The sequence below is a fragment of the Nomia melanderi genome, chromosome 6, assembly GCF_051020985.1.
Source record: "Nomia melanderi isolate GNS246 chromosome 6, iyNomMela1, whole genome shotgun sequence".
NCBI classification, from domain to species: domain Eukaryota; kingdom Metazoa; phylum Arthropoda; class Insecta; order Hymenoptera; family Halictidae; genus Nomia; species Nomia melanderi.
Genome location: NC_135004.1, coordinates 11,225,637 through 11,251,733, shown reverse-complemented (window position 1 = coordinate 11,251,733; position 26,097 = coordinate 11,225,637). Strand labels below are relative to the sequence as shown.

General features: G+C 33.3%; 4 protein-coding genes across 9 annotated transcripts in view; 2 read left to right on the top strand and 2 right to left on the bottom strand.

Moving 5' to 3' along the window:
- Sytbeta (Synaptotagmin beta) overlaps positions 1-11,788 on the top strand; it is a 229,780-nt gene extending 217,992 nt beyond the window's left edge. For 4 of the 5 annotated variants that reach the window (XM_031978894.2, XM_031978895.2, XM_031978896.2 and 1 more), the window contains 4 exons: positions 830-1,103; positions 2,010-2,243; positions 3,091-3,252; positions 4,926-11,788. In XM_031978894.2, the coding sequence (XP_031834754.1) occupies positions 830-1,103; positions 2,010-2,243; positions 3,091-3,252; positions 4,926-5,111 (856 nt within the window). In that variant the 3' untranslated portion in view covers positions 5,112-11,788. The other variant, XM_076368488.1, reaches the window with a different exon arrangement.
- Positions 11,789-12,074: 286 nt separating this feature from the next.
- LOC116427949 (mitochondrial disaggregase) lies at positions 12,075-15,531 on the bottom strand. Its single transcript, XM_031978892.2, has 10 exons — positions 14,493-15,531; positions 14,376-14,428; positions 14,129-14,318; positions 13,796-14,046; positions 13,626-13,716; positions 13,342-13,549; positions 13,132-13,264; positions 12,844-13,056; positions 12,413-12,710; positions 12,075-12,342 (listed from the first exon to the last, which is right to left on the bottom strand). The coding sequence occupies exons 1-10, from the start codon at positions 14,887-14,889 to the stop codon at positions 12,197-12,199; spliced, it is 1,980 nt and encodes a 659-aa protein (XP_031834752.1). The 5' UTR covers positions 14,890-15,531; the 3' UTR covers positions 12,075-12,196.
- A 202-nt stretch (positions 15,532-15,733) lies between these two features.
- Hsc70Cb (heat shock protein 70Cb) lies at positions 15,734-24,195 on the top strand. Of its 2 annotated transcripts, XM_031978890.2 has the most exons (12): positions 15,734-16,103; positions 17,124-17,322; positions 17,974-18,330; positions 18,415-18,736; positions 19,165-19,420; positions 19,497-19,627; positions 19,718-19,995; positions 20,344-20,451; positions 21,786-21,911; positions 21,988-22,227; positions 22,492-22,782; positions 22,853-24,195. In XM_031978890.2, exons 1-12 carry the CDS (start codon positions 15,988-15,990, stop codon positions 23,045-23,047), a joined length of 2,619 nt encoding a protein of 872 aa, XP_031834750.1. In that variant the 5' UTR covers positions 15,734-15,987; the 3' UTR covers positions 23,048-24,195. The 2 variants fall into 2 exon arrangements, with proteins under 2 accessions (XP_031834750.1, XP_031834751.1); XM_031978891.2 differs by lacking the exon at positions 20,344-20,451 and having other exon boundaries at positions 15,735-16,103.
- On the bottom strand, positions 19,410-26,047 carry LOC116427953 (vacuolar ATPase assembly integral membrane protein VMA21 homolog). The gene is made up of 5 exons (XM_031978906.2): positions 25,795-26,047; positions 25,655-25,721; positions 25,455-25,560; positions 24,918-25,080; positions 19,410-19,688 (listed from the first exon to the last, which is right to left on the bottom strand). Exons 2-4 carry the CDS (start codon positions 25,667-25,669, stop codon positions 24,941-24,943), a joined length of 261 nt encoding a protein of 86 aa, XP_031834766.1. The 5' UTR covers positions 25,670-25,721; positions 25,795-26,047; the 3' UTR covers positions 19,410-19,688; positions 24,918-24,940.
- Positions 26,048-26,097: the final 50 nt, after the last annotated feature.

The window sequence follows — 26,097 nt, the reverse complement described above, 5'->3', positions numbered from 1 at the left end:
CAATCGCCGCATGCCGGGATAACTCAATCCTTGTATTAGAAACTGTTCGCTGCTGGACTGTGATAGATTCAACGTGCGATGCGCAGAAAGCTGCGTTACTCGATACGCTTCTCGAGGAACAAACAGCAAACAACGAATAACAGTTGGAGATCGGAATCTCGGGGAAATGACTTTGTTGTGAAAGGTGCCATTATCGTTTTCCGTTACACGAACGGAATTTAGACATTGCGAAAAATATTTATTCAGGAAATTGGAAGGAAATATTCGTTGTAAAATATTTATCATGAGAATTGTGGGAAGCTGTACTGTCCAAGAAAACGAATATGTGTATGTAACCCTTCGCTGATGGTATGGTTTTTCATTAATGGATCAATACGGACCTTTCATGATCATTCTTGATTTTTCACTGTTGTGACTTCTGTAAAAATCTGGAAAAATTCTAAGATGCTTATAGTCTTTAATATAATATACAAATTATATTCGAGCCAAATATTCATATGATTTTGTAGTAGAAATTAAAAATTGTGAAGTCAACGATAGAACAGACAAAATATAATATTAAAAAATAAAATATTAAATTCTGTAAGTATCGTAAATTCCAATGAAATAAGAAATTTTTCATAGAAACAACAAAACAATGTATAGTTTATAAATTAACTGAATCTTACAGCAAGTGTATTTACCGTGTTTTCGTCGAGTATACTCGTCATTGCCTAGAGATATAATAAGTAATCACATAAGTGTACATTCTGAAAATAAGAAAAATCACTTAAGAGGTTAACATCATACGAAGTGAAACTAATTCGAAGTTTTGTGAATGGGTTCGTAGGAATGGGAAAAGTTTAGGTCGATTGCATTTGCGGTTCAGATACGATTTCAATCGATCCGATCTGCACGTTCACTTGATTGAGGCGCACGATCTGGCTGGCAGCGACCAAGGAGGTTTCAACGACCCTTACGTGAAACTGACGCTGAGTCCTGAGGTGGACACAAGAAAACGACAGACGCAGATATATCGTAACGAGACGAACCCGGTCTTCGATCAGCAATTCAAGTTCCCCGTCAGCCATGATGAATTTCATGATAAAACCCTCGTCTTGCAGGTAATCACCGTGAAATTAACGCTAAAACTACCAGACAGGTCAAAACGATTAATAAAATTGATTAATCGAATAAAGAATGATTAATAAAATTTTTGTTGCAGATAAACGTTCGATAAATTTATCGTTGTCTTTTGTTTTTCCTATCTATTCTCTCGTCATGTCCCACTCAGTATCATACAACTTTTGTAAAAATAAGTTTCCCTTGTTTCTAAAAATAACATCTTTATTCCAAGAAGATAAAGTTATCGGTTGACTCACGTACATACATGCACACAATATAGATCCCTAAGACATAAATATCATTTTATCAGGCTAACTTTCAGTCAAATTAAGAATTTCAATTGTTAACCGTAATAAAAAAAGTATTACTTAAACAGGTGTCTAAAAGAGTGCGTATGTTACAACTTCATTTAAAAAAAACAGAAAGATACAATTAAAAGATCTTTAGAAAGATCTAAACTCGACAAAAACAACAGTATTCTCTAACAATTATTTATTGCTCAATTTCTCTAATTACAACAGTGAGCAATAAATCGTTGTTCTAGCAGATACCTATTCGATGATACTGATAGCAAAAATAATGACAGTGTATAAACTATATGATTTTCTAAAAATCATATTTCATCTTTCTCTTACCGTTTAACCCTTTGCATTCCGGAAGTGCCCCTCAGTCGTCGATTGACTTAACACAGGAAAATTGTAAAGTTTCATATTCAATATTAAACTTCGTGTAATGCATCGATATGTGAAATATTGAAATAACCTAATTCCATTCCTCGATTCGATTCCTCGATTTGCTGAGTATTTCCAGTGAAACACTTCTGGAGTACAAAGGGTTAAATTCTATTTTTACACGATTGTTTTTTACGTGCATCTTGCATGAAGATCGTTTGTTTCAAACAACAGGTGCTGGATTACGATCGATTCTCCAGAAACGACGTGGTGGGCTCGGTGAAGGTACCGTTAAACATCTTGCGATTAGACTCCCCTTCGTCCACCGAGGAAGTATGGGGTCAGATAGAACGCGAACGGAAGCCACCGGAACATACCCAAGAAGTTTTGCTCTCCTTGTCTTATCTGCCGAGCGCGGAGCGATTAAAGGTCGTTATCGTAAAAGCGAGGAATCTCTTTCCGCCGCAGGTAACGTCTTCATCTCTGTTTATGGTCCCCTAGGAAAATAAGTTAACATCTTCCAGCCAAGGGGAGAACATTAACCCTTTGCACTGGAGAAGCAATTCTTCGCCACTTGATTTGATATAGCGAAATTATTAGGTACCAGAGAAAGCACTTACGGTTTTCTTATTAACAGATTTACGGACGTTTAGTGTACAGTTCGTTGTATCGTTCTTAGAAAAATGGATATTCGTTTCATTTATATCTTGGAAATTAGAGGGCTATAAGTAAACGATTAGAATACATATTTGCGTAACTGTATCATCAGAATTTATCCTAACGTTTAGTAAATAATGTTTATAAAATACGATATGAGTCATGTTGTCTGGTTCCGTAAATCTAGTGTTAATAATGAATCGAAATCTGATTTCAATCGGTATTTCACTAGTTTAACCGTTAGAGGCACGCAATTTTAAAAAAATAAAACACTCGGTATGCACGATAATAGTACAACAGTATAAGTGATTTCAATTAAGTTTGGTGGGTTATTTTTTAACCCGTGCATTAACTGTAAAAAAAAGTGGGAACATTTTAAAACCATTTAATCTCAAAGTGTTAATGAATGAAATTGGTAGTAGCAGCAAATTATGTTTATACCGTTGGTACTCAACGAAATAGAATTATTTTATGAAAACGTGCTCTGCGTTTAAATTTTGATTCAAGCACGAACTTTTTGGAAAATTACACTTGTTTACTATCATTTTATTTTTCACAAATAATTTTACTGTTTCTCTTGTACTCATTTATATATATGGATGAAGATCATTTCAATCTTTTAATATTCCATATTATCGGTTTTACATGTGTTACGCAGGAAAAGGAGACATTAAATTCTTTCGTGAAGGTGAATCTTCTTTGCGGTGAAAAACGGATGAAGAAGAAAACCGCTGTAAAGAAAGCGACAACAAGTCCTATGTGGAATGAGGCGATGTCCTTTGACGTCCCTGCGAGCTCGCTCGCGTCGTCTGCCATTGAGGTAAGCACATCCTCCAATACTGGAACATCACTCCTTTCATCTTGTTTAATTTGAAAGTATTACAATAATTTCAACTTGCTAACAAAAAAAAAATATATCATTGCTATTTTTCAGTTACCACTTTCTTATTAATTTACTTATTAGTTTTCCTCATTACACAATTATCTTTGTTAAACTAATTTCGTTACACTTTCAATTATACACCTACATATACTTGCAATTGAAAAACATTCATTTAACATAATTTCTTATCGAACCCACTTTTCAATAACTTTCCATTCTCTTATTAATTTACTCAGTAGTTTTCCACATTACACATTTTTGTCAAATTAATTTCTTTACACCTACAGATACTTACAATTGAAAGACATTCGTTCAACAGATTCAATTTTATCCTACTTCACTCGTAACTCCAATAACATTTCTAAACTCGCTTGATTCACTTAACGCTTACCAGTTCTAATTACACAGTTACATTATTCTTTTTCTATACACCACATCTTAATGAGCCCTTAATTTTCAAACACAAAATTCATCGATAGCATAATCTCTTACAATCGCTAATTAAAATCCGAACACGATCTGGAGGAAGGAATCGAAACGCGGAATATTACGAAGCTTCGAGCATTTTATTAGTTCTGCGAGGGTAATTACAATTTATTTCGCGTTCACGACGGAACTGCGACAAGCTCCAACGAAATTCCATCCTATCCGGATAAATATTGCAACCATGACGATCGTTACGCCCGATGCCTCGTACGTTCCATATTTTTACGCAAACCACTCTTGGAGGGAAGTAACCACTGCCCTCCGACATAATTAGCTCGAAAGCGGTCCTTAATACTTGATTCGAGAGGGGCGCTGTCTCTCGTCCGCGCAGCGACTGCGGAACTCCCATCCGACGAAAATTATTATTTAATTCGAGAGCCGGCGAATCGATACGCGTAACGAAATTCAGCGAGACGCAGCCGGCCAATTACGCTCCCCGTTAACGACGGCGAACGAGGAAAAAAGCCACGACCCTTATCCGCACGGGAACAAATTTTATTCCCGAAGTTTATGCCGCGGAACGTAATTTCCTTCTTTCATTTCCGTCCCTTTCCCAGCGCGAAGATTTCCCAAACATTGGAACAGGAATTTCATTGGAGCTCATTTGTTCTTACTGCTCTAAAACCCGAAGTCCCGAATTTTTACTATATTCTCGCCATTTTATTTAATAAGAAATTGAACTCACGAATTCTGTAACAAGGCAAGTCTACTTTTTGACATTATGCGAGTCATTCACGTACGTGTTTTTAGCATTAAATGATAATTTACTTTGAAGGCAATCAATCCGTAATAACAAAGTAGTCTTTCCTTTGATTCGTGATCAATGAACAACATTGATTTGATTTAACTCCTCTGTTATTAACAATTTATTGTAAATAGGAGAAAATTCTAATCTTATGATTTACTTTGCATTCAAACAAATTGAATAATGTTGCTTGTCAAAGTCTATTTGAAATCTTCATCGCGAGTCTAACACGATATTGTAGGCTAAGGGGTTAAGGGTTAATTTATATGCCCATACCAACCCGTCATCTTCTGATGAGACCTAAGGTAACTAAAAGGTTGGACAGCCCTGCTGTGAAACATTCGACGCAAAGCAATTAATTGAACTGAGTTTCTGCAAGGTGCGCGTGATGGACTCAAGCAACGAATTCATCGGTGGCAGCGTGATCGTCGGCTCTTGCATCATCGGCCCGGCGACCGGCGCCATTCCGGGCGTGGAGAACAGCGGCAGCCAGGGTAGGGAGCACTGGCTGCACATGACTCAATCGCCGAGAGAGACCATCGCCATGTGGCACACGTTGCACTAATCGCTGTAAATCGTCCATCCGAGGATCCGACCGTTCACCGCTGGAAAATCACGGGAAATCCGCGGCTTTCCGTTCTCCCCGTTAACAAAGAGGGGAAGAAAATAGCGGCAAGAGGGAAGCCGTGCCGTGGCGACTGGCGTACAATCAGTTTCTAGGGTAAATAATCCGGCAAACAATACATGTAAACAAAGGTAGCCGTGTTATATGTGGAACCGCTTCTATGGATGTACTCTCGAAACCACTGAACGGAAACGAAAACCGCGAGCACACCGTGTCGCCCCACTGATCGATGTATCCCCTATTAACACTTTGCGTGCGCGATCAACCCCGGAGAATCCACTCAGCTTGGTTCAGTTAATTGTCGAAGTTCGATTCTGCGGATCCCGGAGAGGAAAATAATAGGGAATCCATTAACTCTCTGCGTAAAGAGTTCCAGTACATCGAGGTTAATGAGAGAATTCCTGTGGAAACTTTATCGTTATATCCTCGTTAAGTTTAACTGGCAGGTGAACTGTAGGTGGATGAACATCTGCAGGCTAGTCCATAGCTTCCGTTCCTTGAACGCCAACCGTGATTATGTACATATTTTTATATTTTATTGTAAACGTTGTTTTTTAGTTTCTAAATTCTTTTGGAAACCTGATTGCTACGCTGTTCTAATTGCGTTTCGCGCGGTCGAATGTACTAGAAATGCGTGAAGATTCGCAGGCTTGCCGTGATCTTTGTTTTTCGAAAGCTCGTCGATCATGATTGAATTTCAATTCCTCTTTTTTTGTGTTTTATTATAAATATTGATTTTTAATCTACAATGAACAGATGCGTGTCAGTCACGTGCGGCAGACACGACACTCAAAGTGTTAACATTTTGCTGCGCCTAGCTTTCCGTGGATTGGCACCGAAGCTGTCATTTACTCATCGTTGTTGAATTGTTTTAGAGACGAGCTTGTTCGTCGAAATATTAATGAATGGTCAAGAATCGTTGCGCACTTCGGCCGATTTCATTGGACCATCCACGCGACTAAGATAAATTTGTCGCGCTAAGCCACGCGATTCTCGAGTGAGCGTTATCTTCTCTTTCGTCATTATGTTCTGTCAAGTTGAAACTGGTACACAGTAGTGAACGAGACGATAGCGTTGCGCGCGGATCTGGGTAAAATTTAGAAAACAGATATTCCGAATACTGAAAGAATGAAGGTTATACGATCCTAATGAAAATGGTGTGTTATATATTGTACAAAGCGAAAGATTTTTCAATAAACTTAATAGATGTAAATTATTGAAATTATTGAAATTATTATGAAAGTAAAATTTGAATATTGATACACTGCGTACCGGCTGATTTTCAGAAAACTGAATTAGGCAGGTAGCGATTTTCAGTGAGATATAAAAAATATCAAATAGATGATCAGTTATAATCAGATTTAATTTTTTTTTTAATTGCTGTAGTAATTAGCAAAGTTACAGAACTAAGTGTCTTTATATAAAAACGAGATTTCGCGTTACCAGTATGCAATGTGCGAAAATTTCTTCATCAATGAATTTGAACCGATTCGAATCAATTTTCTTCAGATTAATTTTAATATTTAGGTGGGTTAAATATTAAAATGTATCTGTTAATAAATTCGAAGGGAACAGTACTTTAAAAACGTATTAGAACTCATTAACGTTTTTAAATAACTTAAACCATTAGAATAAAATCTCAGTAATCTTCTCAATAAAAATAAAAAAAGGATCGAGGGAAAATTTCACCTTTTGAACGTTGACTTTAATTAAATAAAAAGAAAAATAATAAATTCCTCGAGCAACAAGATATTTTCAGAGTACACGCTCCATTAACTGTTCGAAAAAATATTTTACCCAGCACTGGTGCAACAGTATTGTCGCCAGTACTTAATTACTTAGCTTAAATCAATATTGCAAGTAGTACGGGAAGTAAATGAGCCGCCATTACGAAAATAGCTTCGTTTCGCTCGTCTTCTTTTCGTACGTGTTCCGTTTACGTCGAAGGCTAACCACGTCTTACATAATCACCGAATTGATTATCCGGCAACGAAACGACCATGATAGCAGTTACATCATGTTTCCGACGTTAAAAGACAAACCATGTTTCCGTTCATGCGGAACGATTCTAATTTTCCATGAGTACATAAGGCACGTTTGATCGATATCAGACGTACCATTACACTTTATCTACCGCAAGCCATATAACACATTGCGTACCGGAAACGAGAAATCTAATTTTTATATAAATAGCTACCTTCGTAGCTTTGCTAACCAGCGCATCGTTTGAGAAAATATTACATTTTATTAGAATCAATTGTTTTCAAATTATTTTAAACTTTATCAATTAACTATCAGATATTTAAATATTTTACATATAGTAATGTAAGTTTTTTCAACAATTAACCGGTACGCAATGTGTTAATCGGCTTTTCCGAATGCTTAACAATTCAAAACCTATTAAAATCTCGCTGTTCTAAAACATAACTGAACATAACGAAATTCCGTTATACTTTAATTTTAACCCTAGATTTACGGGTCCCGTCAATCTGACGGATATCGAATTTTATTAACATTATTTGCTAAATGCTTGCGTCGATTTTGATTGATGCAATTAGATGAATATGTATCTTGATCGTCTATTTTCTAACCCCTAATTTCCAAGATCTAAACGAATGGATTATCCATTTTGCTAGGAACAACAGAATGAAGTCTACAACAAATATCCGTGAACCTAGTGTTGAAGTTATACAGCTTTGCAATTAGAACCATGTACTCATACACGATAGGAGAAACCGTATCGGTCATTTCGAAGTGATCATAAGCAGATAAAGTGACAACAGAAATTTTTACGGTTATTTATAACAGGAATCTTTTTTTTTTATTACTGGGATGTCCTAGAAAATAATGCGTATCTTCAGTAATGTTCCTTATAACGTCTTTCTTTATCATTGTCAAATGTTAATGGACATGTTTATCGCATCACTGAAATATCTATCACTGTCACCTCTTAGGTCATATTTCGTCTTAACGTTGAGTCGATTAGACTACATCTGATTGCGTGACCGATATTTATTACCAATCAAGAGAAGAGATGTTATCGAAAGATTTGAAAAATGTATTTGAAAATGTTTATCCTGATATTTGGTCAAAATGGGAAAATGTTTCTTCTTCTGTACTATTCTGTAATAGTTTGGCATTACTTTATTACGTGATTCATTTTGAAAATAATCGAACTAGAATTTGCATTTAATAAGAATCTACTAACGCCTCTGCTTATGATTTACCGTTTCTACTTCTCATCAATACCAACTCGTGTGTATTAGATTTATAATACTTTTTGAAGCTATTTTATTGCATACATATGTAAAATCACTATTTCACGCGTTAAATGACACACGGTTTTCATGAAAATCGACGAATGATCCCAAATTTCTGCTTTGACAGCACGTTGAACTAAACATATTAGGTAGTAACATAAATTCGTTTAAATGCAAATGTGAACAATCCTAGTTCTAAGAATGTAATAATGACTTACTTCAAATTTGAATGATTAATCCAAACGAAACTATTGAATACATGTGAACATATTTATGTTACAACCCAGTAGGTAAACAACGATTTGAACATGCGACATTTTCTAGGACGCCCTAGCAGAACATGCCGAAATAGAAATGAAATAGATAACGCATATACGTAATGTACTTTCTAGGCCTAAGTGCTACGCTACAACACTGACCTCAAAAGTTGAATCGCATTTCGTGGTGCACACGGTTCACAGTGAATCGAGAGCCTAAGAACGGTCCCCAAACCGATTTAATGTGACAGCGTCTGTAATTATTAACGTAATCAATACCGTTTAGTCGAGTAACTGACAAGCAAATCTGCAACAGAGAATGCAACATATGTAAACACAGTGTCGAGCAACCATCCGTTCCGATCGGATGAGTATCAATGAACCGTTTAACACTAAAACTACCGGGCCAGTCAGAATGGCTCATCTAAAAATTCTTATTTCACTGTTCTCGAAACTGTGAAGATGCTTTGGTGAAAAATTATAAAGCAGATCTGTGTGCTGTGCAGCACTTTCGTCCTGAGTGAATCCTAAAAGCTAAACAGGGACAAGGCGATGACAGTTGATGTCATTGGCCAAGCCGCGTAACGAAGAAAGCAGACGAAGTGAGATGCAATAAACATTGACGTCATAACTATGTAATGCTTGTTTAAATTCCACAATTTCGGGTTGCATAGGAGGAAGCTACTTGCTTCCAGAAACTGACTCGAGTACAGCCTAACAAAGGCAAAGAATTGATATAGTGCTGGAGCGTACAATCGATTCCCCTTGCACTTTAAGCTTTTAGAATGTACTCAGGACATGAAAGCTATACAGTATTTCTATGAATATATCAGTGTACGGGCGCTTCAAATCTCGAGAAATACAGTTTTTTTTTTCATTTCTCCAAGAGATTACGGAGAAATCACTCTAATTGCTCGGTAGTTCTAGTGTCAACCGTTTGCTAACGAGAAATCGTGTCGCGCAGACCACGTTCCGATAGGTATCTTCGAGTTTTTGCGTTCCTATTTCACAGGACACTAGGAGACGCGGGCAAGGATAAACCGAACGATTGCAGCTGCATCTGATTCACGCGAAACGGCAAGGAGAATGTAAACATTTCCGACCAAAGTTCGTCATATCATATTGTAATACCGATAATTTTCGAAGATTCTCCCGGAGCTTAGATCTATTTAATTACTAAGTTAGAGGCTCGATTAAGGAACCTGCCGAACTGTGAAATATTTTAATATCGGGCGTTACCGCCACAGCGATTTCGTGTTTTTGATCCGTTAGCTGTGAGAAAGGGACAGGGAAGGAAAGAAAAGCGCTGCGTGACCACCGTTACCTGGAATAAGAGAGGATATAATTAAATGTTGATGATCGTTAAGTATGTTGAATAAATATCATATATTATATTATAAATATAGGTATATTATATATTATATATTATATATTCGTATGTGTACGTATATGCAAGTATATAATATATACATGTAATATGTACGTGTAAGTAAGGACTATAAGCGAAACATAAAACCTTGCTGGAAAATTGTAATGGTTCGTTGGGAAGAAACGCTTAACTGTAAAAGCGTGGTCCGAATCGTACGCTTAAATTATTACTTAACAGTATTTCTTATTATATTCTGCGCGCCACGAGAACGCGTGTCCTATTTATATTTAAAAAAAAACGTATATATATGTATATTATATGAAAATGTTCTTCTTACATGTATATCGTGTCGTATATACAATCAACTTGAGTGTCTACTGCAACGTGCTTTCAACATACCAAAGTACTTATCAAAATTTATCTACCGATACTTATAATTAATTGTAGCGATGTTAACGATTTACACTAGTGACCATGCGTACGTATAATTTTCTCGTGTGCATCTTGAAATCGAATAAGATGACAATTTCATTGAGAAGATTTTCTTATGGTTTACTATGAATTATGAGATAGAAACTTGACAAATTTATATCGTGACAAATTAAGGGAACGAGTGGGGTTAAACGATTTTGAAATAGTAAACTTGATCCGCGTTTAATGTTTAATATAAAAATATGAAAACATGTAATATGTTTTAAGACTTTCTATTTTCACGCGGAACATTGATACTTCTATAACGTCCCTTAAACTTTCTAGTATTACGAGAAAATTATTATGGTCAGTAGTATATGTCGAATAGATTTGAACATACAGGATGTTTTAAATGTAAAGAAACTAGCTTGGAATCTGGTAGAGAATTCAATTCTAAAGTGAACAATTTTACAATAAACATATGAACATGTATCTATTAACTTCCCTATGAAGTTGTCATTGAAAAAGTTTTGGTGTTACAACTTTTTTAACTTTTACATATTATAATTTTGATTGATCATGAGGTATTAAGCATAAAAGGTAATTTAATATCAACGATAATGTTAATATATATTTATAAAAGGATGAGACATTTTTTGAGCAACTTTTGCGAAAAATCGCAGCTATTATAAATGAAGGAAACCTATGAAGTTTAATTTATAAATTTCTAGATGAAAGGTGTAATAAAAAAGTGAAATACAAAAACATATAGATTTACGCTTCTGAATTAGTTTATCTCGGAATGTATTTCCCAATCAGATTTTATACTGCATAGTATCTTTATTTTTAAAGGCATCTTGTACATATAAAAATATTGACTTTGTATCTCTTCATTTGCACAAATATGAAATATAAAAACTTTCTGTGAACGTCGTGTTCGTATCGTGTTTCTACCACCGATCTTTGAACACCAATTTCGGTAGACGACGATCGTCCAACGATATTTCGCATAGTTTTTAAACCAACAGACTACCTTTCGTCGGACCTGAATTTGCCTTGCACTACATGGCAAACAAAAAATGAAATGTTCACTGTGACTGAACTACAATTATCGTACAAACAATTGAACAAGGAAATACAATTTATAGCGTTACTAGCCTATCGAAGAGCAAGGCAAGTTTTCTGAGTGTTTTCGAGAATGTTTCTTGTCTTATTGCGTGGTAAAGAATGTACAATGTATCCTAAATGTGATGTATAACCGATATTTTCTTGTAATGTATCCTTATGATTCAAATGAAAATAAAGAATTACTTATTTCCGTCAAAATTATGCATTTCACTTCACTGGTATTGTATTTGGAATTACAACTTTAATCGGTACAGCTAACAATATTGAACAAATCATTTTTAAGTATTTTTAGATTCTGTTATATATTAACTGTTATTTTTAATACATAATCCATATGTACAATTTAAAAATGAAAAAAATACTACAAATCTAATCCGCCGTATATTCTTATGTTACAATAAACAGAGTAGTTTCTTTTACAAAATATATTTCAGAAATGAAGCATGTATCTATACACAATAAATACTGCAAAATAATCTTCTGTGCGTAACTATATTTACTTAAACTAATATGAACTCTCCTATGAATGCGTTAGAGATCAGCTATGTTTCATACTGTATGTTTAACAAAATTACATATTAGATATCATTATTTACAGTATTAGAAACCAGAATTTACATTTTTGATTAAGTTATCTGTATCAGCAATGTCGACGAAATCCTTTACTCCTTGAGGTCGCACGGATAAAGCTATAGTCGCACCATTTTCATGCCATTTAGGTTTAAGTAACACGCAACATCCTTTTGCTGTAATTAAATGTTTGATTAAAATCTGACATTATTAAATCGTATAATAAAATAATAATAATATACGTACTTATTTGGCCTCGTTCATAAGCAGCAGCTAATTGATTAACAACACGCCTCTCGACTTCATATTTAATAGAACGAGCACCGTAATGAGTATCATATCCGTCTGCTAAAATTGAAAGAACTTCCCTATCCCATTTCAAGTCTATCATGTGTCTTTCTTTTGCACGCACCGCCCAGGCTTCTAATTCTTTAGCTACCAGTTTTATCAACTCTGATCGAGAAAATGGTAAAAAATAAACAATTTCATTTATTCTTCCTAGAAATTCATCCCTTCGGAAATGAGATTTCAATACAGGTCGTACCTATTGCACATATATATATAATATATTAAATAATATAATTGCTTCAATAATTCTTGCTGATTCTGAGTAACTAACTTACTCTGAATGAGTAGTATAAGAGAGTTTGCATTATTGAATAAAAATTAATACATACCACCTCATCCTTAAATTTACGAGATATTTCAATATGTTCTGGAGTCTGATCCTCCTCTGCATTTTTATCCAGTCTGAGATTTAAAACTCGTTGAGCTTCTTCTCTAAGTTGCATTGCGTGCTTGGCAATTACTTCACTTGCTAAATTTGACGTCATTATAAAAGTTGCATCTTTGCACTGAATTGTTTTTCCTTTGCCATCTGTTAATCTTCCCTAAAAATCAAAATTAATCATTTGGTTTAATTTCTAGTTCCTTATGCCAATATATAATACCAAAAATATTTGTACCTCGTCAAAGAGCTGTAGTAGTACTGTTAACACATCAGGATGAGCTTTATCAACCTCGTCAAATAATACAACAGCATTTGGACACTTTTTTAAAAGTTTTGTTAATTGTCCACCCTCATCATGGCCGACATATCTATAAAATGTAATAACATAATAAAATGCTTTTGTAATACCTAAATGTGTTTTATATAATATAACTGTGATGTATACCCTGGTGGTGCTCCAATTAATTTGGCAACTTCATGCTTTTCTTGATATTCAGACATATCCAATCTAATAAATCCTTCCTTTTTATTTTTATGAATGTAGGTAGCCAATTGTTTTGCCAATTCAGTTTTTCCAATTCCAGATGAACCTAAGAATAAGAATACCAGAGGATGTTCTCCATCTATCCAACCGTTTTCTTTTCTCCTAATGGCTACAAATATATAAAATGGTTTAAATTTATGATCTATTTAGACATTGTTTTATTTATTAAATGAAATATATCATACTAGATGCCACAATTGATATTGCTCCCTCTTGACCAACAATATGTTGTTTTAAGCGTTGTTCTAATGGAAATCTACGACGTTCTTCTATTTCCTATTTACAATATTTGATAAAAATATGGATCAAAAATAATATTACGTAGAAGTGAAGATTTCAATTTAAATAGATTTACCTTTTCCTTGAGTATTTGATCATATTTTGTAGCATGATTTTTTAGCATTTCTTTAAGAGCTCCATTTTTAGCATATTCTATTGCACGATGACCAGCCTCATTTTCTATTGTTGGATCTGCTCCTCCATCCAATAATGCCTGTACACAACTTTTTGAATCTGCTAACACAGCGTAATGTAGAGGTGTAAAACCTTTAAAGCTAGCTTTGGTACTCAAAATATCAGAAAACTCATCTTCTCTTATCATGATCACTGAAAATTTTTGAACAGTACGTATATAATACCATTTGTAACAGAATATACAATTATTAGGATTTTCATTTGCATACTCTACCATCATAAGAATGTATTCCCATTTCTTTGGCTGTTTTATAAACATTGATAAATTCATCTCCTACATTAACATCAGCACCCATCTTTAATAAAATTTGTATGACCTCTAAATTTTTATTAATAGCAGCAACATGTAATGCTGTCCATCCAAACGGATGACGTGCATTTACATCAACACCTTCTTTTATATTCTATAAACAAAGGTTTTATTATACATTGGTATATAATAAAATGTTTATTGAACTTACTTTTTGTAATTCGTAAACATCGCCACTTTTTGCAGCCCAAAAAAATTGCTTTTCTGTTTAAAAACATTCATTGAAAATTAGTATATATACATAAATTTTAATATAAAAAGTACGTACCTAGCTTTGGGTTCTGTGCCTTGCAGAGAACTACTGTCAATCCAATTCCACTCAATATGAATCCCAAATTTTTGTTATATTTGTTCGTAGGGTTAGTGTCATATTTATTAAACTTCAACTTTGTTTTCATTAATACAGAAGAATGTTTATTTAACATAAGTGTATCTAGTAACTTGTACAATGGGTAAAAATGTTTCTCTAATTTCTTATAAATTTGTGCATAACCTATACTTCTTTGATAAGATACATTTTCTAAATCGCTAATCTTTTTAAGCTTCAGACTGCTTAACAAAGTTTCCGAATTTTTGAAGCCTTTTTTACATAAATAAAACCATATGTTACACAAACGTGACATTTTGTATAAATTTGACAAATAAATTTTCGCGTATGCACGCATTCAAACCATGGGCCTTTTCATGAAAATTAAAGACTAATACTGCTGGACACTAAAATTATTAAATAACTGCCAGTATTGTTATATCGAAAAACTTACATTACATATACATTTTTTATTTTTTTTATTCATGAATGCTCCACTTCAAATTGCATTCTAGCATGCAAGTGCTACTATACGACAAAGCGAACTTTTCGGAATATTATGATGACGCAATCGAAAACGTAAAACGTTTATATAAAATACGAATACATCATCGTATATTTATGTTAGAAGTAATAGTAGGTTAACGTAGACATGACGTATATTTCATATAAATATAAAATGCAAGACATTTGCAAGACGTTAGTACATGCAGCAAAAGTATATTATACAACTTTTTCTTGCATGGAAGAACCGTGCAAGAACAAAATTTTCAATTTTTTATATTTTAACGTTAGTGCTTATCGTGAAACAATATCGTGTAACAATTCAAACAGACCTAGCGATTCGCAGGCTATTGAAACGTTTGAATATTCGTTTCACAACCGACATGTTGGAGTATAAACCAATCATGCCAATGCGCGAGTCACCCTATACATAAATTCGAAATCCCTTGAAAAAGGTACGAGAAATTCAGAGGAAACGTTCGTTACAAATTATGATTCTTATCAAACGTTTATTTCTGGATCTGGTAGTTTCTGACTTGAAACACGCGGTTTGTATTGATCCGTTATATTCGATCCTTCCAGAATGAACGCCTGTGTTATCCACGTTAGGTAGATTCCGGCGTATAATTCCAGAATGTTCCAGAGCAGCCATTTGACCAATAGGAGTTGTATACTGCAGCGCCATGATTGGTGAATTTTCAGCAGAAGTTAGCAGAAAGAAGTAATCGCAGTCATCGTGCGGAAGGCATTTCGTTCAGTCTATTGAGTGAGTAGAACTGAGAATCAAAGTGGGACCGTGAATTTGATATTCACGTTAATACGTCACAGAGAAAGCTGAGCATTTAGTGATCAATTAGATATCCTTTTTCGAGGATAAACATCGAATATACGGTCTAAACTCGACAATTAATTCAGTGTCGCAAGGAAAACGTTGATCAGCCTAATATCAGCCATGGCTGCTATGTCCGTGATTGGAATCGACTTCGGTAACGAGAGTTGTTATGTGGCCGTAGCACGCGCTGGAGGTATTGAGACAATAGCTAATGATTACAGTCTTCGAAACACACCGTAAGTTTCCTTCATTCACATAATTATTTCCTGACTGTTTGCATAACGTTACGCGGGTACCGGTGCACTGTACCGGTCTTCCTCGTATCTATTCGCCTTCTAACGCGAATTTTTCGATGGCAATTTACTTGAACTGAAATAAAAATCTACCGATACGACTGAGTAGCCCAATGTCACGCGAATTAAATGTAGAGCCTATCATGGATTATTCGGTCACTACCATTTATGTCCACAACGTTTTGTCTATTTAGGTGGCCCGTGGTTACTTTCACATGACTAAGACGGTACAAAAAAGTCCATCGCGTAGTCGAAAATCAATGAGTAATTTTTTCCGTCTTATTCAAAATTTGATATGCCTGCGATATAGCTGACATTTGCTATCGATCTGCCGAGAACATTTTTAAAGAGGCTGTTATTAGTGTCAGACGTTAATGCAACTGTATTCTATCTTGCGACACAAAAAAAACTATTACGTATTCCGATTAGGGTTGGTTGAAAAACTAGAAATGTTTGTATATATGCTTAATTCCGCGCGAGTAAACATAGAATATTTATTTACTTTTGCGATATGATGATTGAAATAGTCATCAAGATAAGAATCAAAGTATTAACGAATTTTTTAAATGCAGATATTAATTGTTTCAAGGTTTTATAAACTTTTAATAACTGTTATGACGAAATAGCACAATGTTACTTTATGAAATAATTTATTTTCCATTCACTTTGTGTTATTTTCTGATAATGTAGTTTCATGACCTTGAATTCAAGTTACATATTGATGAATCATAAAAAGGTTAATGTGTTTTACAGATGTTAATTCAATATCTGTTATGTTTTAAAAATAGATGTTTTTACAAGATTATCTAATTATTGCAAAAGTTACATATATGTTACATACATGTATATGAAACAAAGAAATGATCGTACTTAGACTTCTGACAACAAGAACATTTAAAGTTCTAAAATATTTTATCTGTATTAAATTAACAGAAATAATAATTAGTTGATAATTCATTTCAGATCATGTGTGGCATTTAGTGGAAAAAATCGAATTCTTGGTGTGGCAGCTAAAAATCAAATGGTTACTAACATGAAAAATACTATTTATGGATTTAAACGATGGTTAGGTAGAAAATACAATGATCCCCAAGTACAGCGAGAAATTCAAATGTCACCTTTTAAGGTAACTCAGCAGGCAGAAGGAAATATTGGTATACATGTAAGTTTTTATTATTTTTTAGTTTCTTCTTTATACTTTTAACATAAAACATAAAGTGGAAAATAATAAAGATAATTATAATAATCTATGATGTATTGACATTAATGTTAAACTTTACAATCATTTCATCAAATGCACTAGTTATTTAGATTTTAGACATAATAAATGCTGTTACTGTTCTTTTTAATGTGACTTGATTCAGTATTAATCTGGGCATTTTGCCAGGTTTCTCACTTTCTTAGAGTCTCATATTTTATTTATATCACTTTGGAACACTTGTATTTGATGAATCATATTGCTAGTACACCTGATCCTCGATTTATGCGAAAATCCGTTTCACGTGAATTCGTGTAAATAGAGTAAAAATCGTGTAAATAGAGTCTGTTGGTACAAGAGAAAATGAAATATTGGAAAAAAAGCTAGTAAAAGCTTTAGAAATACATATCTATTTCACATAGCTAAACAAAAGAAATAAGAATGACATTCCAGAAAACAAAAGTACCTTTTATTTGGTGTTACTAAATTCAGATCGCGCGAAAAAAGAGACTAAAAAAGGTTCGAGTAAATTGAGAGTCAGGTGTAATTTATATCTGACATTAACAGTAATACTTTTAAATTGACAAGTTGTTTACATTTATTCATAAATACTAGGTACAATACTTAGGAGAAGAACACATCTTTTCACCTGAACAAATCACTGCAATGTTGTTCACAAAATTGAAGGATATATCTGAAACTGCTTTGCAAACAGCTATTAATGATTGTGTTATTTCTGTTCCTTCATATTTTACACAATCTGAACGCCAAGCATTGCTGGATTCTGCAGGAATTGCAGGCTTAAATGTTCTTAGATTATTCAATGAAACAACTGCTACTGCTTTATGCTACGGTATTTACAAACAAGATTTACCTGCACCTGAAGGACCTCCAAGAAATATAGCTTTTGTTGATTGTGGATATGCTAGTCTACAAGTATGCATTTGTGCGTTTCACAAAGGAAAGCTTAAGGTAAATATTAATTTTCTGTAAATAGATATTGATCTTTTTATTTAAAAATAAATCATTATTATAATATAAAAATATTGTTTACAGATGTTAGCAAGTGCTTCTGATAGTCAGTTAGGTGGCAGGGATATAGATGCCATTCTAGCCGATCACTTCTGCAAAGACTTTCAATCGCGTTATAATATTGATGCACGTGGCAGTCCACGTGCATATGTAAGGTTACTAGCAGAGGTAGAGAAGTTGAAGAAACAGATGTCAGCCAATTCAACAACACTTCCTCTAAATATTGAATGTTTCATGGATGAAAAAGATGTACATGGCACCATGAAACGTGCAGACATGGAAGCAATGTGCGCTCATTTGTTTAAACGCGTGGAATCCACTTTGCGGAAGTGCCTTGAAGACTCCAGTAAGTTCTATGTCTACCATATATTGTTTAACCTTCAATGTCCTTATGGTACTTTAAGATATTATTTTTATTAATGTGCCACAGTGATTTATATATGCCTACACTTCTTACGAAATTTAATTTACTTTAACTATATCACAGTCCATTACAAAGAGAGAAAACCGAAAACAGCATATAAAATAAATGCTTTAACCCTCCTTATTCTACCTGTTTAATATACGGACAAAATTTTTTAACAAAGTTCAACTTATCCTTTCAAGGAACAATAAAAAATATTCTAGAAAAATTCAACTTATCTATAGTCTTGAAGTAGGTCTGTAGAATGAAGATTACAATAAAAGATAAAAATAACCATTCAGGACACAAAAGGTTAAATTAACATAAGATATATTTTTAAACAGTACATTAATTCATAATGTTTTTTACAGAACTGAAATTGGAAGAAATTCATTCGATAGAATTAGTGGGAGGTTCCAGTCGTGTTCCCGCTATTAAACGTTTGGTAGAAGAAGTTTTTAATCGTCCTGTCTCTACAACATTGAATCAAGATGAAGCTGTTTCGAGAGGTTGCGCACTCCAGTGTGCAATGTTAAGTCCTGCTGTAAGAGTTCGCGATTTTTCTGTGACAGATATTCAACCATATCCAATCACGTTAAAATGGAATAATAATCAAAACGAAGAATGGTATGTTTTATTTTACAACGTATTTAAAATTAATTGAGAACAATTTTTTTAATTATGCGACGCCTTACTATTTCAGTGTAATGGAAGTATTTGGTCATAATCATGCTGTACCATTCTCAAAAATGTTGACATTTTATCGATCAAATCCGCTTACACTGACTGCCAGTTACAGTGCCCCGCCACCAACGTATCCTCAAACTCATATTGGTACAAACTCTATCTTTGATCTGGATAATTATTATTTGATATTCCTTGATATTTTCCGTATCTAAAACAGAAACAATATATTTTTTACAGGTGTGTTTGTAATAAGGAATATAAAGCCAACACCAGAAGGAGAATCATCAAAAGTAAAAGTGAAAGTGAGGATAAATTTAAATGGATTATTCACAGTTACCTCAGCATCACTCATCGAGAAACGTGAGCTTACTCAGCAAGAAAAAGAAGAAGAGGAGAAACAGCACCAACAGCAGCAGCAACAACAACAGCAACAAAACATGGAAGTTGACCATCAAGCGGAACAAAAAGATAAGCCAGATCAAGAAGCACAAGCAAATGAACCACCAGCACCAGAGGTATATATATATGTATATGCATGATTTCATTTTATTTCGTTTTTCTTAATAAACTGTGCATATGTAAGTTACATAGTAGCTTATATGTAATAATAGTATATAACATTTCCCTTTTAATGTATACATGAAATTTTGTTAGCTATATATTTTTTTTCTTCTTCCATTAAGTAATAATATAAAGTCTATTAAATTGATTATTTTATTTGGGAAAAATACTGACGCTTTAATTAACACTTAAGTTATAAAGTTGTTAAGTCCATTCTATTCGGAGCTACTTCTCATAGAAGTAGAAAATTCATATGGTCATGAGTGTCTGGTGCATAACTACGTGAGTTTGTTGTGGTTTAGGTGAGCATGGATAAAACACGACGGAACTCAGATGCTGATGATGGTGGAAGAGGTGCGAGGGGTTCTGGCCCTTCCTACTCCTCCAGGATTCTCTCTTGGTTCAGCTCGGTACGCGACACACTATCATTTCTTGGACCCATGTGCAATATGTTAATGAAACATATGCAATGATTTCCGACTTTTGTCTTAGATCGTTGCATTGTTGTAATTCGTAATGGCTACACGAATATCTTTTCATGCGTGAGAGTGACATAGATCTTTTATTTCTTTCATCACGTCAGCATCGTCAGTCACTTGTTACAAGATCACTAATTTCTAATCAGTAATGTTTCTAATCAAATTTAAATACTTTGCATGATTATAATGAATATCTATCACAAACTGATACTGTAAAACGTCTACGTATATTTTTCTGTTATTTTCGAATATTAATGTGCTATATTACATATTACAATAATATTATATCACGCGTACACTAGTATGTTATTTTTGTACAAATTATTTTGTATCGTGGTAAACCGACAAATGTATGAAACGTAGAGGGAATATTCTTTTTACAAATTGTATTTCTTTTCTCGTTTTGTGAGAGGTTCACGTGATTTCTTGAAAATAGTCAGACGTTAAGAGTATGAAAATGTACAATATATATGATGCATCACTACAGAAGCGCATTATTTATGATAGTTCTTTTAGTGCATGGCATTAGTGCTATTCAGAATGTTTAAACCTGTGTCGATTTCTTCTGCAAACTCGACTAATCATAGTCACAGTATGAAAGTGTAAACAAAATCAAAGAATAGTAATTATATGATAATTGATTTTTCGAATATTTGTAGATGCAAAAGTGTACATAATGATTCCATAACGTATCACAATGCATATGGGTCCAAGATACAGTTGTGTCATGCCGTGCTGTCTTGTCTTTGCTCTGTTATTCTTTTCATTGGGTCGCAGAAGAAAGAGAGACAGTGATTTTTAGTAATTTCAGGTGTTATCGATACGAAAAATGTGAAGGCAGGCAATACGTTTCAATTTTTAATTCGTATATTATATAACGTTAATTTTGAAAGAATTCAGATGTAAAATGTAATAAGTATTTATACAGTGAATACTTCATTTTTGCCTCTCTTTATATTCTGCTCATTACTATCATCACCTGACTTCCAATGTGCTATTATGTGTTCTTGTATCGTTATGATATTTCTTTAATGTACTATATGGCATTGTTGTCCTCGTTTCATATGTCGTAGTTCAATTATTGGTAACAAATTACTCGAACAGAAAGGTGTTCGCGCAAAGTATATATGTAAAATGAAAAATGTAGTTTATTTTTACATTTGAGTATTTTGTATATATTTTGCCAACGTTTATACGAAAAAGACACTGCATTGATCTGAGTAAATTGTAATTAATAATTTATGTTTCATCGTATTACTTTTTAGGGAGATGACAAAGGTGAAGAGAATAAAGGCAAAAAGAAAATTCCTATTCGTACCATTGACCTTCCTTGGGAAACACACGGCTTTGGCCTTTCTCAGCAGGATTTGGAGAATGCACAAGAAAAAGAAGTATGTTACGATTAGTATGATACATACATTTTTATGGACAGTTCACTTTTTAACTGATATACACTTTACATTACAGTGTAAAATGATTGCCGCAGATAGACAAGAAAAGGAACGTATTGATGCCCGCAATGCATTGGAGGAATATGTCTACGACTTACGTGCAAAATTGTCAGAAGAAGACGAATTGGCCACATTTGTTACAGAAACAGACAAAGAAGCACTTTCGCGGACATTAAACGAAACTGAAGATTGGCTCTATGAAGAAGGTGGAGATTGTCAACGACAAGTTTATGTAGAACGGCTAACGCGCCTTAAGGTAAGCTCTAATTTTTGTTACATAATTAACACATTGAGCGTTGCGAAGACTGTCAACGAGCCACTTTCGACTATCCGCTCTTAACAATTTCTTATACAAATTATGCTGTATCTTCTTAATTATATATTCTTTAAATAATAATTTCTATAGTCTTGCAAAAGTTATAAAATATATCTTACATGAATTACGGATATTTTGTTGGGTCATGTAATATATGAAATGTCGGATTTTTGCGGAAAAAAGGAAACCTTCTATTATTTCTAGGCACAAGGCGAACCAATTAAAGAAAGGCGACATGAATTCGAAGGCAGGAGTCACGCATTAGAAGAATTAGCGGCAGCGTTACAATTAGCGAAGAAAAATGTTGATCATATTAAAGCACCAAGTGGAAAGGATGATAAATACTCTCATCTAACAGATGAAGAAGTGAAGAAAATTGAGAAAGCCGTACAAGACAAATGGACGTGGTTGGAAGAGAAACGTATAGTTCTTGCCGGGACTGCCCGTACACAACCACCACCGGTTACTGTTGCCCAAATACGTGCTGAGAAACAGGTATTTCAAATATAACAGGTATATAAATAATTTTATACATGTTTTTCAATTTTACTTGCTTTTTTTCCAGTCATTGGATAGTATTATATTACCAATCCTAAACAAACCAAAACCTAAAGTCGAGGCTCCAGAGGAGGACAAATCAAAAGATAAAAACGCTGAAGATCATAAAACTAATCAAAACAGTCAAGGTGATGGTCAACCACAAACTAATCAGCATCAATCACAAGAAGAGAAGATGGACGTTGAGTCCATCCCATTTTAGTGATCCCATTTTATATGTTTTAATACTATTGAATCTATCATGATTAAAATAATGAAAATTATTTCATCATTCAAGTCATCTTTAACATGTTACAAAAGCACCTGATACGTTTTTGGTTAGCACATACAATTGTTTCTTTTTCTTTTCCTTTCACTGTTGTTAATGTGATAAGTTGACTTATATTCAAGGATCAAGTGTCACTGATTCAAGTATGTTGAAAATTGAAGAATTTTTCCCTAGATTACAATGGAGGAAGACTACATGTTCATTTTAATTTGACTAAAAGCGAATAATGACATTTGAAGTAATTGACACGTAGTTGCAAAATTTCTCTACAACACATTACAATGCTACTTTCACTTTATTTTCACGAAAAAAAGGAAAATTGAATAATTTCCGTTTTAGGATTTTACATTTCACATTTTATTGTGAACATACAGTTAACACCACCATTGTACAGAATTTTCTATTAAAATATGTAGTTCCTTATATTATGAAAACACACAGTATTAAGTTATTAAAATGCCGATACTAAAAAATTCTGCAATTTTTAATATACCAATAAAAAGCAGTGTAACAAAATTTTTTTTATCAGTGGAGTACTCTAAAGAGATCCCTGATTTCATTGCCAGTAGGAAAAGTTAATACATTGCGACCTATAATATATAGGACAAATGCTAAGTTAGAACTAATGACTAAATTAAATTGTGAAGTAGTTAATATCGCTGGCGATCTTATGTATTTAATAATACAGTAAGCATTCATTCCAACACTCCCAGGCCGACAGCAAAATATCCTGTCACACAAACTTCTGTTGCATTTACAATACTTAAATAAATTAATATTTCGTTAATAATGTTTTAAGCTTGTTCTAGGATTTGCTTTGATGTGCCGACAGAATGGCATGTGTGTAAAGAAGCTAAAAAGATCAATATATATATATGGTATTTTATTTTTTAAATGCTATCAAATTTTAATGACGCAACATTTCTAAACGAACAAAATTATAGTTAGATATATTGATGTACAAAATTCATAGCGATTCGTAAAAGGAAAAACATTTTTTTTGTTTGGATTATGATTCATGTAACAAAATGGAAATAACTGAACTTAAGTGTTTGAGAAATATATTACTTTAGTTCCTGTAATTTTTTGAATGATTTTCATTGGTACTAAAAATGATATATAATAACTGATATCATTGAGATATTGTCACCTTGTATATTAATTATAACTCATTTGTTATATTTATTCTATGTAGAAACAAAAAGAAATGAATATGTACTGCTGTTTATTGACATTAGGGGCGAATTTATGTAATGCTTTCGTAATCATTTCTTTTACACGTTTTTTTTTCATTTAGAAATTGTTCTTCCTATGTTTATAAAGAGATTAATCATAAGCCTAAAAATTGTAAGTATTGCAAATTTGCCCCTAATTGTCATAGTACTGTGATCACGAAGTGCACTACAATTAATTTATCCATCAGGTATTATGGATACCTCGAAACACTATAAAATGATCTATTGCAAAATTATTTGAATTTAAAACAAAGTATATCACGGAATTATATTCCAAATAGATGTATGAATGTTACAAAGTTTGTGCTGTACAATACGCAAGTTTTGTGTGGGAATGTCCTTGCTCTTTATTTAACAATTGTGTTTTGCATTAACTAAGTACAGATATATTTGCCATCTATATATTATATCACCATATCCATCAAAAAAAGGAAAAAAGAAAAAAAGAATTACTTAAACATTGATGGGAAGTATGAGAATTGCAGAATGCAATACAATATGATGTAACATCTTTCTTTCTACAAGTATACGCGAATAAATATGTTATTAAGGTGTACTTAAGTACATACATATGTGAAACACAAAAGAAGGCTTAGTCTTGTTTCGTTTGTGTTTTTGTTTGATCATCAAAGTATGCACGGTATATAAATGCTCCGAGAGCCACGTGTAACACGAGAATCGCGACTCCTGCTGAATATACATTGCTTGGCACATGATTCAGCCCCAATAAACCTAAAATGTACAAAAAAAATTCGTTTCAATTTGTACCATATATTTGATCCTTAAAAACATGTTCACTTAGACGTAATGCATGCTAATTAATCATTAATTAAAAAATATATGATGCAATTTGGTATATTACTTGTTTCAACATACAATAATTAGGAAAGCATTGATTACAATAAAAATAAAATAAAACTGAGGAGATACAAGATCCAATTAATAGAAAAAATTATAAACTTTTTTTCATGCAACTGCATGTGTCATCATTATTTAATCTTTCTAAAATTACTTGAATATTTATAAAAGGTTAATTAGTATATGTTTTAATAATAATATAAATGAACAATTAAATATTCAGATAATAATATTAATCATTTTCCTACCATCAAAGATAAATATCTTGCTAGTAAAAAATGATAATACAGGTAAGGCTATTATGACTACACAATGAAATAATACTGTTTTGAAGACTTGTAGCTCAGGCAATTCCTGAAAATAAAATTATGCGTTATTTCCAAATTAAAATATACATGGTATATCTAAAAATAATAAAAATGCGAACAATAATTAAAAGAATAGATACCTTTATACTTGACATGTTGTAATTATGATTGTTAACTGCCTTGGAAATGTTAACTTTGCTTAATGCCCTACAATTACGATTAAAAATTTAGTAAAATGCGATGATTATAATTTAGTTGTGTATGTATTTATTATACAAACTTGTTCAGAAAATGATATGTAACTCTCAATAGAGCTTATATGGCAACTTGAAAAGTCATATTTCTATTTTTGTATCCTGTTTTATCATTTAACACTGTAGATTACGATTCCTTACGAATATGCCGTTAGATAATAAGAATTTTAATATTGTACAATTTAATAGCTTAATTGATGATTCTATAAGAAAATGCACGAAATTCATAGGTCGATTGACTTCAGAATACTGAGGGTTATGTTGTCCGATTTAGTACACTATGAGCTCCGCCAGGGATGCATCATATGTGCTGGACATTTTTTTATTAG